Source organism: Ornithorhynchus anatinus, chromosome X1, assembly GCF_004115215.2.
Source record: "Ornithorhynchus anatinus isolate Pmale09 chromosome X1, mOrnAna1.pri.v4, whole genome shotgun sequence".
Lineage (NCBI taxonomy): Eukaryota > Metazoa > Chordata > Mammalia > Monotremata > Ornithorhynchidae > Ornithorhynchus > Ornithorhynchus anatinus.
Genome location: NC_041749.1, coordinates 54,795,827 through 54,821,348, shown reverse-complemented (window position 1 = coordinate 54,821,348; position 25,522 = coordinate 54,795,827). Strand labels below are relative to the sequence as shown.

The window sequence follows — 25,522 nt, the reverse complement described above, 5'->3', positions numbered from 1 at the left end:
TAGGCAAAGGTTGTGGGTCAAAGGACAACCTGGGCCAGTTTATATTCAGAATAGCACAGCTATCATGTTTCCATAAGGGCAAGGAAGTTCTTTGGAACTGGAGATGGAGGAGAGGAGGGAAGTAAAAGGAAGAATGGAATGATTTGTGAAATAGGTTGTACAATCCCTGTTAGTATAGAGGATCAAACTATCTTGCCCATTTGTAGAGAGAGAAGCTTAAAGTATCTGTAGGCAGTTTATGATCTTTGATTTCTTTAAAATGGCCCTGATGCAGAAATTACAAGAATCATTTTGTAAAGTGGCTCCCATTGTAACTTATCGTTTCTTTAACTTAATGATTTACCCATCAAGAAAAAAGTACATGGATAAATAGGTAGTCTCAAGCATACTGCTTTGTCCTTTTCACTAGCCTGAAAACTTTAAAATTAGATGGGATTACTTAATAACTTTAGTTAACAAGCAAGTAGGTAAAGCAATGTATGTGACCAGAGGAAATAAAGAGGAACCCATTTAGGGCTGGTTTGGGGGAACTGAAATTAGTTCTTAGCTTTGTGGCAACAGATTTACATTTGTTTAGCAACTATAGGTGGTTTCTACTACCAAGATAAAGCAGGAATATATCTGGTAAAGGGAGCATTCTCCTTTGTAAGCCACATGAAAGGCAAAGTATTTTCTGTACCCCCGCACCCCCCCACACATAAAATTTAAGAGAATAGCTGAGGTGTAGTGAAGATGGCAGCTAAACAAGTGGTCACCATGGAGATTGCAATCCTGAACTGGGTTGCAGTGAAAAATAGAATTTCAAGGAGAACTGTATTCAGACCCTTCTGGTGCCTCCTAGAAAACTTAAACAAACAAACAACAACAACAGAAAATGAAACAAAAAAAAAAATATCCACCAACCCATCATCAGTGAGAAGACGATTCTGCTACCAGACTTTCTATGTCTTTGCTGGGGATATCATCTTTGAAAAACAGGATTCTTGTTATGTAGAATTCAGCCTCACGGACCTTGCATATTTAACCTGTAGTCTATGTTGCTATTCTGTGACCTCAAAATGAACAAACTGTGGTACCTACAAAATACGCCTTCAAAGAAATCCTAAAAAGAAACCTCCTCCTGGAAGCGATCACTGGTTAATCCCCCCACCCTCCCAGTCATGCCATCCTTTCAGCCATATCAACATTTATGTATTTATCTGTGTTTATTTGTTATTTAATTACTTAGTCATTTGGGTGAATAATATTTATAATCTATCCTCATTGTTTAATATGACATTTATCAATTTGTATCTGTTGTCTCCCCCTGTTGTTGTTCTCTGAAAGCAAGGATCACATTTTTTATTTCCTTTGTATGTTCTTCAAGCATTTAGTACAGTAGGTGCTCAATAAATAGGCTAGATGACACTGTTATGGACATTCCAGATTTAGGGACAGGTACTTTAGAAATATTGATACATCTTCCAATGTAGCTCCTCTAGGCTTGAAACAGGTCTCCCGACTCTAACATAATGTACTCTCCCAAGCACCTAGTACTTTGCTTTGCACACAGTAAATGCTCAATGAATTCTGTTGATTGATTGATTGATTGATTGATTGGTAATGTACATCGTATCCTCGTAAGTAGAGGGTGGGATTTCCACCCAAGTACTGGTTGAGTAATTTTCTTTGGGCCCATTCTGCAGAGAAGAAAACTGAGGCACAATCAGGGGAAATTACTTATTTTCCTATGATATCTTGAAGAGCAGATTGGCCCAAAGGGCAAGAAGGTTTTTGCTCCCCGGGAAATCTGGTCCAAAAGCGTGGTAAAGCAGATTCGTTCCACATTCCTTCCATCATCTCCCCTTCCCACCACACCCCACGGAAAAAAATCCCTGTTCTGGGGGTCTGGCCCATGGCACCAGGACAAGCAAGATGAGGTTCCACCTATCCCATCTATTTTCCGTATTAATGTAATCACCGACCAATGAACTCAACAGAGCTCAGGCGAGTGAGTCATTGACCAATGCTGGTGCATACTCAGGCAGCTCAGATTCATTGGTCACATCTTGCTGAACTCATCTGTAAAACTTGCACACAGGCACAGATCAGTGCGCTCGTCTGTGCCACTTGTTGGCAAATACGAACACTTTAAGGATGCTGAAGTTATTTAAACAACTCATAACTGGAGAAAAATGTGTAGATGTGAAATTTTGGAATGCTCTGGGTTTGGCAGGGCATCGCCTAGAAGTTCAGGGACATCACCACTGATTTTTATGCCCAGGGATCTTTGTTGTGGCAAGGCCTTTCTGGTGTGTGTGTGTGTGTAAGAGAGAGAGATAGACACATGGACACAGACACATGGCAGGGCGGGGGACGGGCACCAGGGATAATGACATGGGGACAGGGTAATGTCTCTAGCCAGGTTTCATGCTCGAGTCTTCTTTTTCACCTCAGTTTAACACTGAGAAGCTCTACAGCTTGATGGCAGAACCAGGAAAAAGAGTACGGTATTACCTTATTCCCTGACTTTGTCTCTAACCCTAGTTCTTGTTCACTCTATTCCCTCTCACATAGGGCCTGCCATCAGAGGGCCTCAGAGTATTTGATGAAAATCATCTGTCAAACCTCCCATCACCTCTGGGAGAAACTTGTTGTTCAGCCTAGTCTATTCACTTGAGTATTAAGGTTCCAGGTGGGAGCCAAACAACAGGAGCAGTTGAGATTTCTGAAGACTGATTTTGTTCAGATGGCCCAGATAATAACAAATAACAATGAAAATACAAAAAGAAAATATAATGCCCAGGCAAAATTATTACTGCCCGGTTGGATTTTCATCCTTTTTTTAAATAAGGTTTGAGTGGCTTTTGAAATAATTAGAATATAATTGGATAGCAGCAGCTTCTTGATTTTTCTTCTTTTTGAAAAGTTCATGTTTTTTCAGATAGGGTATTGCCTTAGTCCCTATCAGTTTCATATAAAGGAGGAAGTACATTTTACAGATGGGGAACTGAGGCACAAAGCACTGACACGACTTGCTTCAGGTCACATAAAGCAGAGCCAGGACCAGAACCAGGTCTTCAATGACCTGGGCCCCATTCAAACAAATCCGAAAACTCTATCTAGAATGTGAGACCCTGGAGATATTGCCAAGGCATTTACAAAACTACGAGGGGTGTGGACAGGGCGAGCACAGAATTGTGGTTTTTGTTTGCTTGTTTTTAATGGAACTTGGCAGGCACTTACTACGTGTCAAACACTGTACTAAACACTGGGTCAGATACAAGACAATCAGGTTGGACAGTCTCTGCCCCACATGGGGCTCACAGTCTAAATCAGAGGGAGGAGGATTTAAATCCCCATTTTACAAATGAGATAACTGAGGCACAGAGAAGTTGTATCTCACCCTAGGTCACAGAGCAGAAGAGTGGCAGAGTCAGGATTAGAACCCAGGTCCTCTGACTCCCAGATCCATGCTCTTTCCATTAGGCCATGCCACTCCACCAGTAACACAGAACTAGCCCAAAGGGGCACCCATTGAACCTGGAAAGTAATAGTTTCAAAGCAATCAAAAGGAAACCCTCCTTCCCACAGTAGGTGGTAAGCATAGGGAATTTGGAACCAAAGGAAGTTTTGCAGATAGTTGTGGAGTAGATTCAAGAGGAATTTGGTTAAATTCATGGAGAAGTAATCCATCATGCTTTACTAGAGGGAAAGTTAGGGATTTTAAGGGGGAAAGTCTAGGCATGTTAGTCGGTACACCCTTAACCGTTTTCACTCTACATGCATTTTTCTTGCTGTACACTCACTCTCTCTGGGACGTCATCCAGTTGCATGACTCCAGCTACAGCTCCTAGATGAACAGTTCCCAAATCTATTCCCCTGCCCCCACCTCCCTTTTTTTTTATTGGTATATGTTAAGCACTTACTCTGTGTCAGGCACTTTACTAAGCGCTGGGGTAGATACAAGCTTATCAGGTTGGACACAATCCATGTCCCACATAGGGCTCACAGTCTTAATCCCCATTTTACAGATGAAGCAATTTAGGCACAGAGAAGTTAAGTGACTTGCCCAAGGTCACACTGCAGACAAGTGGTAGAGTGGGAAATAGAACCCCAGTCCTTCTGACTCCCAGGCCTATGCTCTAACCACTAGGCATCACTGCTTCCCCCTAGGCCTTAAATCTCACCTGATCCACAACCCCACATTTCTCCTTGCCATCTCCACTTGAATGTTCCTCAGCATTTTTAAAACTTCTCATCTTCCCTCCTCCTAATTCTCCCACCTTGGTGACATCACATTAAAGCAACTGCTAAATTCTGCTGATACCTCCTCTGCAACATTTCCAAGATCTTCCCCTTCCTCTCTACCCAAACTGTTATCACCCTGGACCTGGCTGTTGTCATCTCATGGTTAGGCTGTGGCATCAGCTTCTTCACTGGTCTCCTTGCTTCTAGCCTCTCCCTGTTCCACTCCACTGCTTCACAGATCACACATCTCTCTTTACCTCGTAAACCTTCAATGGCTACCCATCTCATTCCATATCAAGCAGAAACTCCTCTCAGTTGACCCCAAGACTGTCCGCCAGTACTTTCTATCTTATACATAGGATCTGTTCACGCACTACTCCCCAGTTTACACTCTTCACTCCTTCCAAGGATACCTTCTACCTGAACTGTGACATTTCACTCACCTGTTCTCCCACCTTTGAACCCCCAGCTCCTGCCCTTCCAAGTCTACCAGATCACAGCTTTCCCATCTTCAAAGCTCTCCTAAAATCCCACTCCGCCTTGGAAGCCTTCCTGTTTAATTCACAGCTCCTTAATTCATCAGCTCAGAAGGGACCCTTAGTTGGCATTTACATATTTTAGTCTTATTTTCAGCATTTATTCATATATGTAAATAGATTTGTAAATTAAATTGTTTATTTACTTATTGCATCCTGATATGCTTGTCCTATTATTACCTGTTATATTCTTGTTCTTCCTCCTGCTCTATTTGTAAATCTCTTTTTTTCTGTTTCCCCATTAGATTAAGCTCCTCAATAGATTGTAAACTCTCTAGCGCAGGGACTGTGTCTACCAATTCTATTGCATTTCACTCTCCCAGGTGCATAGCACAGGACTCTGCATATTAGTCAGTGCTCAATAAATGCTAGTGATTAATTGTATACTCCTTGGGGGCAGGGAACATGAATCTTACTTCTGTTGTACTCTCCTAATCTCTTAGTATGCGGCTTTGCATTCAGTAACCACTCAGTAAATTCCACTGATTAATTGACAGATTGATGGCTGTCAAGGAAGGCAACCATCACAAAACTCCTCAAAGCATTTTGTTACCAGAGTTGGAGGCAGAATACTAGATTGGATGGACAATTGGTCTGACCCAGTAATGGACCCACTAATGTTCGAGAAAACAGTTTGGCAATGTAAACTTCTGCTGCTACTGTGATGCACGTGAAAAAGAAATTTCTGCCTTTCTCAGAGAAGCAGTGTGGCCTAGAGGAAAGAGCACAGGCCTGAGAGTCAGAAGACCTGGATTCTAATCTCCACTCTGCCACTTGTCTGCTGTGTGACCTTCGGCAACTCACTTAACTTCTCTTTGCCTCAGTTACCTAATCTGCAAAATGGGGAATAAGACTATGAGCCCTCTGTGGGACAGGAACTGTGACCGGCCTGATTAACTTGTATCTACCCCAGTGCTTAGAAGGGTGCTTGGCACAGAGTAAGAGCTTAAAAAGTACCATAATAATTATTATTATTACCTCATCTGTAAAATGGGGATTAAGACTGTGAGCCCCATGTGGGACAGGGGCTGTTTCCAACCTGATTATCTTGTATCTACCCCAGCTCTTAGTACAGTGCCCATCACATAGTAAGCACTTAAATTAAAAAAAACCAAGAGTTTGGATTGCCTCTGCCCTATTTGTGCCACTGTAAAAGATGGTTACTTGGATTGTGAGCCCCATGTGGGACAGGGACTGTATCTGGCCTGATTAATTTGTATCTATCCCAGTACTTAGAACAGTGCTTGACACATAGTAAGTGCTTCACAGATATCATAAAAAGGGTGGCACTGAAGAAAAATATCAAAAAGCCAACAATTGATAGCCTTGGGAGTTCTGTTCCAAACGGGGAACTTCAGCCGGCCTCGTGTTTGGCAAGAGTAGGAATTGCTATCCTTGACATACCCTGTACCCTACTCTGGACCAATCAGTCAGTCAAGTGGAATTTATAGAGCATTTACTATGTGAAGAGCACTGTACTAAGCACTTGGGAAAGTACAATATAGTAGAGTTGGTAGATGTGACATCTGCCTATAAGGAGTTAGCAGACTGCAGGGGGAAATGGACAGCAAAATAAATTAAATAGGGGAGATTGTACAGTATAAGGATGTTTACATTTTCTGTGGAACTGGGGTGAGTACCAAAGTGCTGAAGGAGTACACAGCCAAGCACATAGTCAATGCAGAGGGAAGGGCAGAGAGAGGAAAAAAAGGCTTAGGCTGGGAAGGCCTCTTCGCAGAGATGAGATTTTTGGAGGGTTTGGATGGTGGGGAGAGTGATGGCCTGTAGTATATGAAGGAGGAGGGACTTCCAGGCCTGAGGGAGTTCAAGGGCAAGGGGTAGGTGGAAGGATAGATGAAATGTAAATACAGTGAGTAGGTTGGCATTAGAGGAGCAAAGTGTGTGGACTGGGTTGTAGTAGGATATGAACGAGGTGACACAGGGGAGGGAAAGGTTATGAGTGCCTTAAGGCCGTTGGTAAGGAGTTTCTGTTTGAAGCAGAGGTGGATGGGCAACTGTCGGAGGTTGGTGAGGAGCGGAGAGATATTGACTGAACAGCTTTTCAGAAAAGTGAACTGGGCAGCGGGGTGAAGTATAGACTGGAATGGGGAGAGATAGGAGGCAGGGAGGTCAACAAGGAGGCTAATGCAATAGTCAAGGTGTGAAATGAGTGCTTGGATCAGCATGGAAGCAGTTTGGATGGAGAGGAAGGGGTGGATTCTTGAGATGCCATGAAGATAGAACTCACAAATCACAGGATTTGGTGACAATTTTTTTTATGGTATTTGTTAAGCATTTACTATGTTCCAAGGTACTGTAGTAAGTACTGGGGCAGATACAAGGCAATCAGGTTGGACACAGTCCATGTCCTACATGGGGCTCACAGTCTTAATCCCTATTACACAGATAAAGTAACTGAGACACAGAGAAGTTAAGTGACCCAGCAGACACGTGGAGGATTTAGGATCGAATGTGTGGGATGAAAGAGAGAGATGAGTTGAGGATAATGCCAAGGTTATGGGCTTGGGAGACAGGGAAGATGGTGATGCTGTCTTCAGTGATGGCAAAGTTAGGGGAAGGACAGGGTTTGGGTGGGAAAATGAGGAGCTCTGTTCTGGACATGTTAAGTTTAAGTTGTTGGCGGGACATCCATATAGAGATGTCCTGAAGGCAAGGGGAAATGTGAGACTGCAGAGATGTAGATGTAGATTTGGGAATCATTTGCATGAAGATGAAAGTTGAAGCCATGGGGGCAAATGAGTTCTTCAAGGGAGTGAGTGCAGATGGAGACCCAGAACTAAGCCTTGAGGGACAGATAGGGGGCGGGAGACAGAGGAAAAGCCTGAAAAAAAAGGCTGAAAATGAACGGCCAGAGAGATGGGAGGAGAACCAGGAGAGGACAGTGTCAGTGAAGCCAAGGTCAGATAACGTTTCCAGAAGGGGGTGGTCAACAGTGTCGAAGGCAGTTGAGAGGTCGAGGAGGATTAGGATGGCGTAGAATCATTTTGACTGCTTGGCAATATCTTAGAGCAGTTTGTTTGCCTTAGTTTCCTCCTATAAGCTAATGCTGCAACTAAAGGACCCTTTCACCAAAACCAACCTCTCCCCCCGTGCATCTTCATCTTGTCCCTGATGACATGCATAGAGCTGCCAGCACTAGAGACAGCTAAATTGTTGTGTCCTTCAGGATGAGCAAGGGGAGAGACACCACAAACGATACTGTAATGGTGCTCTCAGTGTACAAATCACTTGAATGGCTTTTGTGTGGTTCCCCTGACACACTTAGAACTTTTCTGGAAGTGTTGCCCGGTAAATTTTAAGAGCTTGGCAGATGTGACATTTGAAAGCTCTTGTACCAGCCCCCTTTCTCGAAGTAAATCATGGGAAAGGTTGCAGAGGGGGTGGTAGACTTTGTAGACTCTGTCGCTAGGCAGCCATTCTCAAATGCTGCCCAGAATATCTCCTTTATTCCTAAAGCATCCCCAAGAGGCAAGGAGGAGCTGTTGTGTGTTTTTTTCAAGTGGGAAAACGGAGGCACAGTTAGGTTTAGACTCAGCAAGACAAGTGTGAACTGGGACTCAAACTGCCAATCTTCAGTGTATAAGTGCAATGCTGTTTTGCAATAGAGGATCCTTCAAAGGGTGGGACTTGTTTTTTCCAGGATATATTAAGTAAACCTGCCTGAAGACAAACCATCAAAAGTCCAACACTAATGCATTTCTTCTACAGTGTAAAAAATTGAAGTTTAATCATTGGCCAAACCAAATTGCTGAAAAATTACAGTAAAGCTAACATTAAGGTTAGGGCCAGAGTTAAGACTAGGGTTAGGTTTAAGGTCTGGTGTTTGGGTTGAGGGTAGAGACAGGTTAGGACTTGATGACTAGTTTGTTCTGACCTTGGACAGACATTTACATGCAGTGACAGGAGGTGTTCATATTTCACAATAGATGACTCATTACAGTACCATCAAACTCAGTCCTCCTCTAAGGGGGGAAACTGCAAGACAACCCCAATTCAGCTACAGAGGCAAGCCCTAGTTTGATATAAGTGATGTTTTGGGAGCCTGGCCATAACCAGTTACAACCTCTTTCATACCACTGGTATAATAATTTGCATAAATCTGCATACATTATGAACAAGTTCTGAATCTGTAGGCTCTTCTGAAGAGACAGTCTGGCCTAGTGGAAAGAAGGCAGGACTGAGAGTCAGGAGACCCAGATGCTAATCCTGTCTCTGCCATTTGCTTGCAGTGTGGCTTTGGGCAAGTCTTTTAATTTATCTGTGCCTCAGTTTCCTCATCCGTTAAAGAGGAAAATAAACTAGCGGCTCTCCTTACTTCTTAGTTTGTGAACCCCGTGTGAGATAGGGACTGTGTTTGATCTGATTATTTTGTATCTACCCCAGCGTTTGGTACAGTAAGCCCTTAAAAAATAGTAGTAACAATATTTATTACTCACTTAAAGGTCCACAGAGTACTGTATTAAGCTCTGGGAATTAGACACGGTCCCTGGCCCTCGGGACTCCCGATCTGAAAATATAAGTGGGCAGCGGTGACTGACACATAAGGAGAGATGAAAGAATACATGAAGTCAACATAAAGACCTGGACAGACACACAGAAGAAAAACAAAGCTCGGCAGGGTACCTCAGTAGGAGGAACAGAATTTCCCCCTCCTCATGGCTCAGAACCCCCAGGCAGTTCTATTCTATTTATTCTTGATTCTATTTATTCTTGATTCTATTTATTGCTATTGTTCTTGTCTGTCCGTCTCCCCCGATTAGACTGTAAGCCCATCAAAGGGCAGGGACTGTCTCTATCTGTTACCGATTTGTACATTCCAAGCGCTTAGTACAGTGCTCTGCACATAGTAAGCGCTCAATAAATACTATTGAATAATAAAACTGCAGCCACAGTAGCCGCTATAGCAGCAACTGCCTCAACCCTCTTGAGGTTTTGTGGAGTCGGCATCAGGCTGTGGCTGCTTTTCTCTGTCCTGCCGGGATGGTGCATCACTCTCTTCCCAGTTGGGGGAGAAGATGTCCACGAAGTCACTAAGCCCAGCAGTGTACTTGAGTAACCATTTGAGTGCCCACAGACAGAGAGTACCTTGAGCATCACACTTTCGAGAGAGGAATCCAATCCAAGCTCCCCATCAGCATTCTCATTAGGAGGAGACGCCGGGTCAGTGATTTGGTGCATCTCAGATGAGAACCTTCCCTAGAGTTCAGCCAATGTTCTTCCCCAGCCGCTAACTCTCCCTGCTCACTTTTCTCCCATAAATATGTCCTCTGTTCTTTGTAGTCAATATTTCTGGGTCCGGAACCCCTGGTTTAGTTGGCTACCAAGCTCTTTGCTGTCTCTCGGTCGTGGCACCCTGATAAACAAGGAACATGCTGGGATTTCCTAAGGGTGCTTGAGCTTACTCCAGCCTATGCAACTGAGAGCAAGCAGCCCTCAAGCCTTCAGATTCTGCGCTCTTGAAATCACTACTCATAATGGGCCTGCTGACAGATTTCTAACTGCTAATGGTGTAATAACCTTCTGCAAGTAAATGTCATTATTTACAAGGAATCCAAATGACTAGTTTTAGGGTATGTTACAAGCTTGTATTCTATACAAGAATCATTGGCGTGGTTAGGGTGACTGTGGCTGTGAAAATGGCATGGTGAAGTCTCTATATTCATCCTTTCTTTTTGACTTTTATAACCCGGGGGCTCAGACTATAGTTCAGAGGCTGAATGAGTGATCTGTCTGCCTATATTTTGTGCTTCTAAGAGCACAGGCTGCCAATCAAAGGTCCTGCAATAGGAGCCCCTTCCTTCCCTCACCTCCCTTTCCCGTTCCTGCCCCCTTCAGCCCCTGCCTGCCTCCATGAAGATGGCATGGATGCACAGAGCGGAATCAGAGCCAGCTTAGTTCTTCCTTAGCTGGGTAAGGTCCCATGACCCAGGAAGGAGAATGAGACCATGAGTGAAATTAGCAGGGGTGAATCACAGACTGAAGTAGGGCGGAAAGACCATTTTGACTGATAGAGTCAGGTCTCACTATAAGCACACTTCTCCCATGTCCCATTTCATGGTGATGCTAAAGTATTTCCAATCCTGTAGGGATCTGCGGAGATCAAGTGACTTCCTCAGCGAATATCTTCCCCCTAAGCTGGTAAAGGAACTAACTCTTACCTTACGTGAGGCCATTTGCTACTTGCATTAGCAAAAATCAGAAAGCTGCTCTGAGGAACATAGAGATTCTTTGGCATGAGGACTTTCTCACCAGGGGAGAGTTTGAGAAGAGTTTTGGAAGAGCTGGGAGGGGCAGAACTTTCAGTAAAACAGGGAATGCAGTAATGATAGTCAATCATCCAGTGGTATTTACTGAGCACTTACTGTGTGCAGAGTACACAGTTTACTAGGCACTGGGAGAGTACAATAGAGCAGGTGTACTCTCCCAAGCGCATAGTATAGTGCTCCACACACAGAAAGCGCTCAGTAAATATGATCGATTGATTGAATATAGTGTCCCATCAGGTTGAAATTGCCCCTTTCTCCGGGTGGGCAAGAAAGTGCCCAGCAAGTGGTGCCCATTCATCTTCAGTTATACGACTCTGGGTTTTTTCTCTGCAGCTTCAGCCGGAACAATTGGACTGTGGAGCAGCCCATCTCCAGCACCCTTTGGCTATCATGCAGCCCCTCAAGGCCACACCCATTTTCCGATACCAGGGCCTCACTTCTGTGGCTGTTTCCAGTGTCAACAACTACACCGTGGTATTCCTGGGGACCTCAACTGGGAGACTCCTTAAGGTAATTTAGCTGGATGACCTCAGCCACCCAGCCCGTTTGGGAATGAGTCCCCTCAAAGAGTGGGAAATAGGTTGTAGAACTTCTGTCCCGCAGGAGATCGGTTTCAGTCACCAGCCCACCCGGACAAATGGTGTGACCTCTGGAGTGAATCAAGCGGGCTTGAGGGAATTGTTAACATCAGCCTAGGTTGTAATGTGGACAAGGAGTTTGCTGACCATCATACAAATGATCTGACCTAACACTCCCGGTAGGGGTGGTTGGCCTTATGATCCCCTTTCCACCGATGAGTCACAGAGAGGCCAAGGAACTTTCTCCCTCCAGGCACCTGGTGCTTCAGTGAAGCAGTTAGGATTAAAACCAGGTACCTCTTCTCCCTGCCCCAACCCGTTGCTTACCCCCAAGCTAGGCTACCTCCAAGGGGCTGACCTACTCCTGGACTCCCTGGGGATTGGGACACCGTAGCTGGTGAGTGAGGAGTGGTGAAAGATCAGGGGGCTACGGGCAGATGCTGCTGCCTGGGCTGCATCTGTGCAGTGAATAAACAGGATGTCAACATCCTGGGTTGTCACTAATAACTCACACCAGGGCTAAATCTATTAAGAGACAAAACAGCAGCATTTGACAACCGTGGTGAGGAGCCGGACAGCTTTCTAATACAGAAAGCTAGCTGGATATTGCTTTAATCTCTACCACAGCCAGTGATTCATGGCACCAGATAATGGACCATATTAATCAGTATTTAAGGCCCCCCATACTATCTGGCTGTATTAGATAGTCGGGGCTAATAAAAGATCCTCTCTTGGAAATTTTATTGGGCAGCATTTGATTATTAGCAAGGCCTCCCAATAAATTTTCTCCTTGATTGGATCAGTTTTAAAAGCGCCTCTTAAGTGAAAGAGTTACTGATTGATTCCACCCCCACATGCAGCTGCAAAGTCATGGAAAAGATGCCCTCTACATCTAGGTCAGAGTACAGGGATCTGGATGGTCTTTCTTCTTTGGGGATTGGCCCAGGGACCACATTCCCTCCCATGTGTTTGAAGGAGGCCGCAGCTCCCATGTTCATAAGTCAGGGAATTGGAAGGACCCCGGCTAGGATGGGCTCAGACAGCTCCTGCTTTATCTCGGCCCCAGACGGTTAGGTTCCTGGAGGTAATAGCCCGTAATGTGGTCTATGGGATCAAAATGCCAGGAAAAGAGAAGAATGAATCCAATTTCCCCCGCTGCCTGTAAGTCTGTGTGGCAGAAGGAGATGGGAAAGCCCTGGGGAGCCCAGTCTTGCTTCATCTTAGCCTGGGGCGAGGAATGAGGGAGAAGGATGGGAATGGGATTGGGACCTGGGACATCCAGCAAAAATGAAAGATGAGAACTGTCAGAGCCCAGCGAGGGGCGTGAGGGACAGAGTTCACAGGGACATTTCCCATGCATCTCCTGTTCACACAGAATTAACAGCTCGGGCTGCCATTATCATATCATGGAAATCAGCCTTATCTGCAGAAGCTCCATTAGAGCTTAGGCCAACTATAGCTCCCTGGGATAATTGACTCAGATATTGCTAATCTAATTCCCCCATACAGCTGCGTAACCAGAAGCCCAAGTACCTAGGGGGTTCTTTATTTGGCAGAAGACATAGGATACTCTGTGTGGGTCATAACTCAGGCAATCTGTCTAAGGAGAGACAGCAACTCCTGGCTAACCTACTCATCGTGCACCGCTCTCCTCTCTCCTGCCCCATTCTTGCTCATACCCTCCCTGTTGCCTGGGACTCCCTCTCCTCATCTTCAAAGCCCTTCTGAAATCACATCTCCTCTGGGGGGGCAGGGGGGTCCTTCCCCAGTTCATCTCTCATCTCCCCGCCTTCTAGCCCTCAACTGCCACTTCAGCCCTTGTGCACTTGGGCACCCACACCCTAGAGCACTAACATCTATGTGTGTAAAAATATATTCTCTGACTATCTGTAACTTATTTTAGTTCCTGTACCCCTTCAGGGCAGGGATAATATCTGCTAACTCTATTGTACTCTCTCCCAGGTGTTTAGTACAGTGCTCTGCACAAAGGAAGTGCTCAATAAATTCTTTTGACTGATTGATAGCAACTGTGTGTAAATCAGATTTTGGCCAATTCCCAGTTTGGATAGAGGGAGAGAGAAAAACTCACTCTATTGTAGCAACAATACAGCCAGGCTTAGGGGAAATGGGTAGTTTCTAGAAGAGTCCTTGCTTGACCTCTGAAGGACATTTTAACCCCGATGATCAGCATTGGCACGTCTAGGGGAAAGCACTCCTGGCGGAAGTGAGAGAGATTGTCCCAGTGGACTGCATGGCAGTGGAGCAGATCCAGCTTTGTCTACCTCCAATTCCCAGCCTGCAGAGGATTAGCTTCTGACCTTCTAGCATAGTGGACTTGGCCAACGTTGTCTCTCTCAAGCTGTATCTTTTCTGCCTCTTACCTCTTTCCCCTTCCTGAAGGGTTGGGAGTTGGGCTTTCCGCTGACAGAGTGGTAGCGGATGTGCAGAGCTAAATGGGAGGCAGCTTGTTTCTCCCTTCTATTCCACCAATAAGAAGAAAGCTGGATTTTGATTTTTGGCAGGAAATAGGACAATCTGGAAGGAGGAGGAGAGAACTATTTGTTTGATTTTGGGGGGAGATCGTGAAAATACATTTTATTTGCATTGTCTGGGTGCTCTTGCAGAGAGAGTGGTAAATCCTAGAAAGAGGATCTCCCTTCATTCCTCATTTCTACTCTTCCACCCTGGGAGAGTCGGGGAAGTCTGACCTGATGCCACGGGCTGTGCTCGGACCATAGCCAGGGGGATTTTGAGGCCACACCCTGAAAAGTGATAATGCTCTCCTCCCCTAGACTTGATAATACCTTGATTTGAATGTAGCGCTTGAATTTTCAAAGTACTTTCACAATACTCAGGTCATCTTTGTCCTCACAACATCCCTGTGAGGTAGGGAAAGCCAGGGATTATTATCTTCTTATCCAGGGCCTGTCCATAATGGCTCTCTGGCCAGTGTTGGCAGGAAGAGCAATGGTCTTCACGATGCTGCATTATACCAGACTTTCTAAATGAATTCTAAATGAAAGTCCACATCTCAGTGGCGACTGGGGAGCTGGAAGAGGCCTCGGAGTCTAGATGGAGACTCCTGCCTCAAGGTTCTGCCCTTCTGATTGCAGATTGCTTCTCATATCCCCTGCGTTAAGGCCAAATCTTTCCAAGATGGGGAACCATCCCGTTGAGTTGGGGGGTAGAGGTTAAACCTGGCTTTCCCCCTCTCTTTGCTACAGCTCCAAAGTTGGAAAAGACCCACGGAATAATGTCATCATGCATGTGGCTGGAGCCTGGTAGGAATTAGAGTGCACAGAAGGTTGCCAAACTTGAGCCAGGCCCGCAGGCTGGTGTGAACCTTGTTAGCCAAAAGCTGATGCTGCTTTCCCTTCTTCTTCTTCCCAGTTCAGTTACGCCATCTCCCTCAAAGAGATTTTTCACTAGCCATGCTCATGGCTTTAATAGCAAGAGATGAGTTTCCCACCCACGAATCACAACAGTTAAGGGGTTAGGATAGTTATGAAATTTTTAAAGGCTGAAAAGCTAAGTTTTCCTCTCCCGCCAAGAACGTTCTCCCAACACTCTCCCTCCCCAGCTTGGTGGGAACCCGACAAATGGCACCCACCCCTAACCTGGTGATGTGTGCAGTTGATGAGCGGGACAAGTTGCCTGACGTGCCTAATCTAGAGATAAAGAGGATCAGTGAGTGAGGGACCGGTTCCAGAGATCTCTTGGTAGGATCTCAAATTCAACTCAAGACATGGGTCAAAGCGACAATTCCCCAGAGCTCCCTTGTAAGACCCCCAGATTCAGAAAATCCATTCCCAGTTCCAGTCAATGTCTCAGTGAGTATAGTTCAATGGGGTCAGTAGGCTTTTGGAATTAATTTCCATAGGAAGTTGGGTGGGCCAAATTACCAGTGGGTTCAATTCATGGATGAATAATTCTTTAATGGGCTATTGGAGGGAACATTAGGAGTGAAGAGAAAAGAGTTAGGGATGTACATCCCTAAACATTAGGATGAATGTCATGGAGGGCAACCATCACAGGGTTCCTCCAGGGTTCTGTCGGAGAAAGAATACGGGGCTGGGTGAATCATTGGTCTAACCCAGTAATGGCATTGCTTATGTTCTTATGAGTATCAAGACCTCATGGTGGTTGGCTTTTTAATTTCCATTAAAATCCTCTCTTGCCACTACCTGATTTATCATCTTACCCTAATTTCTTTCAGACCCAGGGCCCATAGGTCTCTCTAATTTGCATGATTACTTTAATAGCTGTCCTTATTCCTCCCCCTCCCCCCTACACTTCATTTACAGATTAATCTGAATGACACCATGAAGGTTATCAGCAGGAAGTCCATTACCATAGCTTATGGTGAAGCTGTGCATCACATCATGCAGTTTGACCCTTCAGATCCCAGCTACCTGTACCTGATGACTTCCCACCAGGTAGGACTGCTTGTACTTTCTGTGGGCTTCATTCCTTGTATCTACACAGAACCTATGCCTGGATGATGTGCCGAACATCTTCAGAGGTTACATCCAACTGTCTGAATCAACCAATCCGTAGTATGTACTGAGTGCCTACTGTGGGTGGTGCATTGTACTAGTTGCTTGGTACAGTACTAGTTGTACAGTAGCGGTGTGGAGGCATTGATCCCTGCTCTCAAGGAACTTACAGTATTATGGGATGATTCCTGAGGAATCTAGGTATTTATCCTAAACTTCCAAATTTAATTTTGTAAAGCTGGGCTGGGCCTGACCCAAGAACAGCAGCTTTGCTCCCATTTCTGGACAGAAAGACAGTTCTCAAAATGAAGGATTAAAAGGAAGATAAGTGGCTGGAATTTTCTACTTTGAATCCCTGGATCAAAACCTCTGTGGGCCCTGAGGATATATTCTGTGAAGGGGGACTTTTTTGAGGGAAGGACCCATCGGTTTCATACCTTGAACATCTGTGTTGATGGGGTCCTTGGGGGAAGAGGGAGGAGAGAGAAAAGGATGGGAAGGAGAAGTTTTAAAAGTACAAATCTCAAATCCCTGTGGATAAAGCTTAATGTAGGGGCTATATCAATTTGTGTGTTTCAAACCCTTAATAATCCCCTAATTTGGATCCAGGGATGTGGACCTTGTGGGAGAAGCTCATCAGTCTAGTACAATCAATCACTTGAGTGCTTATTAATAATAATAATAATGTTGATATTTGTTAAGCGCTTACTATGTGCCGAGCACTGTTCTAAGCGCTGGGGTAGACACAGGGGAATCAGGTTGTCCCACGTGGGGCTCACAATCTTAATCCCCATTTTACAGATGAGGTAACTGAGGCACCGAGAAGTTAAGTGACTTGCCCAAAGTCACACAGCTGACATGTGGCCGAGCAGGGATTTGAACCCATGACCTCTGACTTCAAAGCCCATGCTCTTTCCACTGAGCCACGCTGCTTCTCTATAAATAATAATGATATTTTCTAAGTGCTTACTATGTGCAAAGCACTGTTCTAAGTGCTGGGGGGGGGATCAGGTTGTCCCACGTAGGGCTCACAGTTTTAATCCCCATTTTGCAGATGAGGTCACTGAGGCACAGAGAAGTTAAGTGACTTTGCCCAAAGTCACACGGCTGACAAGCGGCGGAGACGGGATTAGAACCCATGACTTCTGACTCCCAAGCCCGGGCTCTTTCCCCTGAGCCACGCTGCTTATTGTGTGCAGAGCACTGGACTAAGCGCTTGGGAGAGTATAACAGAGTCGGTAGACATGTTTCCTGCCCACAACGAGCTTACAGTCCGGAGAGGGAGACAGACATTAATATAAATATGTAAATTATGGACACATACATCAGTGCTGTGGGGCTGAGGGAATAAAGGGAGAATAAAGGGAGAAAAAGGGTAGTATTATTTCATCAACTGACCAGTAAAGGGCGCGGAGTGTAATACTGGCAACGGGCCTAGAATTTTGAAGCACTGTAGCCTCAAAGGTTGGGGGAAAGGCAGAGATGAGGCTTATACACCGTGTGTCTCTTTTAGGTAGGTGCAACCCCTAGAGTGTTTGCATTTTCATCTTGGACCCTAGGGTAACTGAGAAGGCTCCCAAGCCCCTGAGCATTTTGAATGGGTCTCCTAAGATCCCAGTTGCCCCAAGGTTAGGACTGGCTTCAGACTGTAAGTGGTAGCCTCAGGACAACACGCACACTGTGTCTGTTTATTGTTATATAATACTCTCCCGAGCACTTTGCACACGGTAAGTGCTCAATAAAGACAAATGAATGAACAAATGAACAGTTTGCCTCTTGATCCTCCAAATTACCGGTTGGGACATTCAAGTCAGTTGGTCCTATTTACTGAGCACTTACTGTGTGCAGAGCACTGCATTAAGCACTTGGGAGAGTACAATATAAGACATTCCCTGCCCACCAATGACATTCATTGGTGCCTATACCAGAGATCCCATCAAGATGGCTGTTGCACATGTGCAGAATCCCCGGTTCTATTCTATTCTATTCTATTCTATTCTATTCTATTCTATTCAATAGTATTTATTGAGCGCTTACTATGTGCAGAGCACTGTACAAGGCGCTTGGAATGTACACTTCGGCAAAAGATAGAGACAATCCCTGCCCAGTAATGGGCTCACAGTCTAAATGACTGTGAGTTCCCTTCTTCCCTCTGCCACATTCACAGCAATCATTTTTAGTTTTCTCTATTACTTGATTCTCTGCCTCCCCACCCTCCCCCTACCCTCAGCAGCTCCCCCAAAGTAAAGGAATCCTCGAAAAAGATTTTTATTTGTTTAGTTTTTTATTTGTTTGTAGTTATTTAAGCCTCAGGGAGCCAAAAGGCCTAGTGGATAGAGCATGGGCCTGGGAGTCAGAAGGTCATGGGTTCTAATCCCGGTTCCACCACTTCTCTGCTGTTTGACCTTGGGTGCTGAGGCAAATCCAGGGTGGAGGCACCTAGGGGATGGTGTATGTCCCTCCGCTATTATTTCTCCTACTGCCCCTTGAAATAAAAATATCTCAGCAGGTCTTTAGGGTTTAGGGTTTTTTTGTTTTTTAATAGGTCTGGCGGTCAGACCCTACTCTGACCCTACACCAGCCCTGGAACCCCCATAATTTCCCCGGAACCTCCCGCCCCAGCAGCAATTTCAAGACCAGGTTGGCCATGCACATGCGTCTTGGAAATGTTACATCATGTGTCATATGCACAGCAGGGAATGTGTCTATTGTTGTATTGTAATCTCCCAAGCGCTTAGTACAGTGCTCTGCACACAGTAAATGCTCAATAAAGATGATTGAATGAATGAATGGCTGGTGGAGGTGGGGGTGAGTGGCAGTAAAGACTCTGAGTCAGTAGCAGGCAGAAGGATATTGCCTGGATTCTAGGTTGTTAGCTACTTGCTCTCTCTTGGAGCAAGGAGTGTTCCCTTTGTGCCGTAGCATTTCCAATCAGTGAATCAATCAGTGGTATTTATTGAGCACTTAACTTCATGCAGAGCACTGTATAAAGTGCTTGGGAGAGTGTAATGCAATAGAATTGGTGGACATGTTCCCTGCCTACAAGGAGCTTACAGTTTAGAGGGGGAGATAGATATTAATATAAATAAATTATGGATCTGTATATAATAATAATGATGGTATTTGTTAAGTGCTTACTATGTGCCAAGCACTATTCTAAGCACTGGAGTAGACACAAGGAAATCAGGTTGTCCCACGTGGGGCTCACAGTCTTAATCCCCATTTTACAGATGAGGTAACTGAGGCACAGAGAAGTTGGACATCCACCTGGATGTTGGCCCGCCACCTAAAACTCAACATGAGCAAGACTGAGCTCCTCATCTTCCCTCCCAAACCCGGTCCTCTCCCAGACTTCCCTATCACCGTGGATGGCACGACCATCCTTCCCGTCTCTCAGGCCCGCAATCTCGGTGTCATCCTTGACTCGTCTCTCTCGTTCACCCCGCGCATCCTATCCGTTACCGAGACCTGCCGGTTTCACCTTTACAATATCGCCAAGATCCGCCCTTTCCTCTCCACCCAAACGGCTACTTTACTGCTACGGGCTCTCGTTATATCCCGGCTAGACTACTGTGTCAGCCTTCTCTCTGATCTCCCTTCCTCCTCTCTCGCCCCGCTCCAGTCTATTCTTCACTCCGCTGCCTGGCTCATCTTCCTGCAGAAACGATCTGGGCATGTCACTCCCCTTCTTAAACACCTCCAGTGGTTGCCTATCAACCTCCGCTCCAAACAAAAACTCCTCACTCTAGGCTTCAAGGCTCTACATCACCTTGCCCCATCCTACCTCTCCTCCCTTCTCCCTTTCTACTGCCCACCCCGCACGCTCCGCTCCTCTGCCACCCACCTCCTCACCGTCCCTCGGTCTCGCCTATCCCGCCATCGACCCCTGGGCCACGTCCTCCCGCGGTCCTGGAACGCCCTCCCTCCTCACCTCCGCCAAACTGATTCTCTTCCCCTCATCAAAACCCTACTTAAAACTCACCTCCTCCAAGAGGCCTTCCCAGACTGAGCTCCCCTTCTCCCTCTACTCCCTCTACCACTCCCCCTTCATCTCTCCACAGCTTAACCCTCTTTTCCCCCCATTTCCCTCTGCTCCTCCCCCTCTCCCTTGCCATCCCCTCACCACTGTACTCGTCTGCTCAACTGTATATATTTTCATTACCCTATTTATTTTGTTAATTTTGTTAATGAAATGTACATCGCCTTGATTCTATTTAGTTGCCATTGTTTTTACGAGATGTTCTTCCCCTTGACTCTATTTATTGCCATTGTTCTTGTCTGTCTGTCTCCCCCGATTAGACTGTAAGCCCGTCAAACGGCAGGGACTGTCTCTATCTGTTGCCGACTTGTTCATTCCAAGCACTTAGTACAGTGCTCTGCACATAGTAAGCGCTCAATAAATACTATTGAATGAAAGTTAAGTGACTTGCCCAAAGTCACACAGCTGACAAGTGGTGGAGCTGGGATTAGAACCCATGACCCCTGACTCCCAAGCCCATGCGCTTTCCACTAAGCCACACTGAGGTGAATAGCAAATGCCCAAAGGGTACAGATCCATGTACACAGACAATAGAGAAGGGAGAGCGAGTAGGGGAAATGACTGTCCTTTCCTATGCCTGTGGCCCCAAGCAGGAGAGGATCTCAAAGCATTCTATAGATTTTCAATTGCCAGTATTATTGCCCTATTTAACAGCCAGGGAAAATTAGGCACAACTAACTCAGGAGCTTCCCTGAATCAGTGGCCCATCATCACATCCAGCACAGGTCTCAAATCTTTAACACAGTGCTTCGCTGTTACAGAAGAAGCATGGCATTCCACCACTTACCTGCTGTGTGACCTTGGGCAAGTCACTTAACTTCTCTATGCCTCAGTTCCCTCATCTGTAAAATAAGGTTAAGACTCTGCACCCCAAATGGGATATGGACTGTGTCCAACCCGATTAGCTTGTATCTACCCTGGCACTTAGTACAATGCCGGGTACATAGTAAGCGCTTAACAAATACCATAAAAAAGTGTCCTCTGACCTTCCATGCCCCAGCATGAAAACCATCCCCTCCTTTACAGTTATGTGGAAAGTTTTGATTGGTAGAAGAAGAACTCTGTTCTGGTGGTCTGGTTTAAATTAGGTTTTAATCTGTTGAAACAAAAGCAACAACCACTAATTTCATATTTTCATTTTCTGAACTTAATTCCCTCCAGACCACGCCTTCTCAGTAGAGCAGCTCCTCAACTATCTCCCCCTTCATCTCTCTTTCTCTCTCCCTTTCTCTCCTTTACTTCTACTCTCCTCCCCACTCCCTTTGGTAGGACTCAGCTCTTCAGTTAACCTACATGGAACCCATTCTGTATGGCCTTGTTCATGCAGAGCTCTCAAGGGTCCTTCATGAGGCCTATAGGTAGCTCCAAATAGGCTTGGCATAACAGCCTGTAGTCAGAGAGAATCGGGACCTCCCCTGTGGAACACTTTCTAATTATTCCAGACTTTCAGGAAACTGCATTTATATTGCTGGCGACAGCAAGATTGTGGCAGGCCGGTCACTTTTTGAGTGCGAACTCCCAGGGTTCACTGAAGTCCGATGTGCAGAGAGCTTACTTATTGTAGGGGTTTTCTTGGGGCTCCAGTGCTAGTTGTGTGACCTTGCATAAGTCACTTCACTTCCTCTGTGCTTCAGTTACCTCATTTGTAAAATGGGGATTGAGACTGTGAGCCCCACTTGGGACAGGGATTGTATCCAACCCAATTTACTTGTATCCATCCCAGTGCTAGGTACAGTGCCTGGTACCTAATAAGCATTTAACAAATACCACAATCATTATTATCATTATTATTATTATTATTATTAGAGTCTGAGACTGTCCCAGTTTGCTGCCACTATCCCAGCTCACCTAGATTTAGCACCACTGAAAGGTATGAGAAGGCTTCTGGGTTCAGGTAACTTGTCTTTCACCCTCCCATTGTGGGCAGGGAAAAGATCTGTTTATTGTCCTATTGCACTCTCCCAAGTGCTTAGTACAGTGCTGTGCACACAGCATGTGCTCAATAAATACGATTGACCAACTGACCCTATCGGGCTGGCAGTCACAATTGGGCAGAATGCCAAATGCCCAGCATCCTCCCTGTGAGAGTGATTCTCTTAGAATTAGCCGGCTTACCATGCTCAAACTATGCCAGAATTATTTTGGGTTATCAATCAATCAGTCATTCATTCAGTCATATTTATTGAGCCCTTACTGTGTGCACAGCACTCTACAAAGTGCTTGGAAAGTACAATTCAGCAATAGACAATCCCGACCCCCACTAGGTTTATAGTCTAGAATGGGGGAGACAGACATCAAAACAAGTAAACAGGCATCAATATAAATAGAGTTATAGATATATACACATCAAAACAAGTAAACAGGCATCAGTATAAATAGAATTATAGATATGTACATATATGCACAAGTGCTGTGGGACAGGGAGAGGAGGGCAAAGCTGAGCAAAGGGAGCGAGTCGGGGTGACATAGAGGGGAGGGGGAGCTGAGGAAAAGGGGAGCTTAGTCTGGGAAGGCCTCTTGGAGGAGGCTAGTCTTGGGTAGGGCTTTGAAGCAGGGAAGTGTGATTGGCAGATTTGAGGAGGGAGGACATTCCAGGCCAGAGGTAGGACGTGGGCCAGGGGTCGGCGGCGGGACAGGTGAGAATGAGGCACAGTGAGAAGGTTAGTACCAGAGGAGCGGAGTGTGCGGGCTGGAATGGAGAAGGAGAGAAGAGAGGTGCGGTAAGAAGGGGCAAGGTGATGGAGAGCTTTGAAGCCAATAGTGAGGAATTTTTGTTTGATATAAAGGTTGATAGGCAACCACTGGAGATTTTGGGGGGGGGGGGGGGGGGGGGGGGTGACATGCCCAGAACATTTCTGTAGAAAAATCATCCGTACAGCAGAGTGAAGATTGGACTGAAGTGGGGAGAGACAGGTTTGGAGGTCAAAAAGGAGGCTGATGCAATAATCCAGTCGGAATAGGTTGAGTGACTGTACTAACATGGTAGCGGTATGGATGGAGAGGATCTTGGCGATATTGGAGAGGTGAGAACGGCAGGCTTTGGTGACGGATTATGGTATTTGTTAAGCGCTTACTATGTGCCAAGCACTGTACTAAGCACTGGGGATACAAGGTTATCAGGTTGTCCCACGTGGGGCTCACACTCTTCATCCCCATTTTACAGATGAGGTAACTGAGGCACAGAGAAGTTAAGTGATGTGCCCAAAGTCACACAGCTGACAAATGGTGGAGAGTGAATGAGAGAGCAGAGTCAAGGATTCATTCATTCAGTCATATTTATTGAGCACTTACTGTGTGCAGAGCACTGTACTAAGTGCTTGGAATGTACAGCAACAGATAGAGACAATCCCTGCCCAACTACGGACTCACAGTCTAAAAGGAGGAGACAGACAACAAAACAAAACAAGTAGTCAGGCATCAATACCATCAAGATAAATAAAATCATAAATATATACACATCATTAATAAAATAGAGTAATAAATAATATATACAAATATGCACAAGTGCTGTGGGGAGGGGAAAGGGGTAGAGCAGAGGGAGGGAGTAGGGGGAATAGGGAGGGGAGGAAGGGCAGAGGGAAAGGGAAGGCTCAGTCTGGGAAGGCCTCCTGGAGGAGGTGAGCTCTCAGTAGGGCTTTGAAGAGGGGAAGAGAGTTAGTTTGGTGGATGTGAGGAGGGAAGTCAGTGGTAGGATGTGGGCCAGGGGTCGAAGGCGGGACAGGAGAGAACAAGGCACCATGAGGAGGTTAGCAGCAGAGGAGTGGAATGTATGGGGTGGGCTGTAGAAGGAGAGAAGGGAGGTGAGGTAGGAGGGGGCCAGGTGATAGAGAGCTTTGAAGTCAAGAGTGAGGAGTTTCTGTTTCATGCAAAGGTTGGTAGGCAACCACTGGAGGTTTTTGAGGAGGGGAGTGACATGCCCAGAGCGTTTCTGTAAAAAGATAGTCTGGGCAGTGGAATGAAGTATATACTGGAGCGGGGAGAGACAGGAGGATGGGAGATCAGAGAGAAGACTGATGCAATAACCCAGTCGGGATATTATGAGAGCTTGTACCAGCAAGGCAGCAGTTTGGATGGAGAGGAAAGGGCAGATCTTGGCGATGTTGTGAAGGTAGACCAGCAGGTGTTGGTGACAGATTGGATGTGTGGGGTGAATGAGAGAGCAGAGTCAAGGATGACACCAAGGTTGCGGGCCTGTGAGACAGGAAGAACGGTAGTGCCGTCCACAGTGATGGTGAAGTCAGGGAGAGGACAGGGTTTGGGAGGGAAGATAAGGAGCTCAGTCTTGGACATGTTGAGTTCTAGGTGGCGGGTGGACATCCAGGTGGACATGTCCTGAAGGCAGGAGGAGATACGAGCCTGGAGGGAGGAGAAGAGAACAGGGGAGAAGATGTAGATTTGGGTGACATCAGCATAGAGATGATAGTTGAAGCCGTGGGAGTGAATGAGTTCACCAAGGGAGTGAGTATAGATGGAGGAGTGAGTATAGATGTATGTCACCAAGGCTGTGGGCTTGTGAGACGGGAAGGATGGTTGTGCCATCCACAGTGATGGGAAAGTCAGGGAGTGGACAGGGTTTAGGAGGGAAGATAAGGAGCTCTGTCTTGGACGTAATGAGATTTAGATGGTGGGGGGACATCCAAGTAGAGATGTCCTGTAGGCAGGAGGCAGTGCAAGCCTGGAGGGAGGCAGAGAGAATGGGGGAGGAGATAGAGATATGGGTGTCAGCCACATAGAGATGATCATTGAAGCCGTGGGAACGAATGAGTTCTCCAAGGGAGCCAGTGTAGATGGAGAATAGAAGGGGACCAAGATCTGACCCTTGAGGGACCCCTACAGTTAAGGGATGGGAGGGGGAGGAGGAGTCCATGAAGGAGACTGAGAATGAAGCGCTAGAGAGATAAGAGGAGAACCAGGAGAGGACAGAGTCCGTGAAGCCAAGGTTGGATAACGTGTTGAGGAGAAGGGGAAGTTCCACAGTGTCAAGAGCAGCTGAAAGGTCGAGGAGGATTAGGATGGAGTAGGAGCCGTTGGATTTGGCAAGAAGGAGGTCATTGGTGACCTTTGAGAGGGTGGTTTCAGCAGAGTGGAGGGGGTTGAAGTCAGATTGGAGGGGGTCCAGGAGAGAATTGGAGGAGAGGAATTCGAGACAGCGAGTGTAGATGACTCGCTCCAGGAGTTTGGAAAGGATGGATAGAAGGGAGATGGGGCGATAACCTGAGGGGGCTGTGGGGCCAAGAGAGAGTTTTTTTAGGATGGGCATATTTGAAGGCAGAGGGGAAGAAGCCATTGGAGAGTGAGCAGTTGAAGATGGACGTTACGGAGGGGAGGAGGGAAGAGGCGAGAGTTTTTTTAAGGT

General features: G+C 46.0%; 1 protein-coding gene across 1 annotated transcript in view; it reads left to right on the top strand.

Annotated features, from left to right (window-relative positions):
* The window catches only part of PLXND1 (plexin D1), a 155,141-nt gene that overhangs the window by 29,137 nt on the left and 100,482 nt on the right, over nucleotides 1-25,522 (top strand). Inside the window, exons 2-3 of the mRNA XM_029050663.1 lie at nucleotides 11,387-11,563; nucleotides 15,936-16,067. Coding sequence (XP_028906496.1) covers nucleotides 11,387-11,563; nucleotides 15,936-16,067 — 309 coding nt within the window. The remainder of the gene's footprint in view (nucleotides 1-11,386; nucleotides 11,564-15,935; nucleotides 16,068-25,522) is intronic.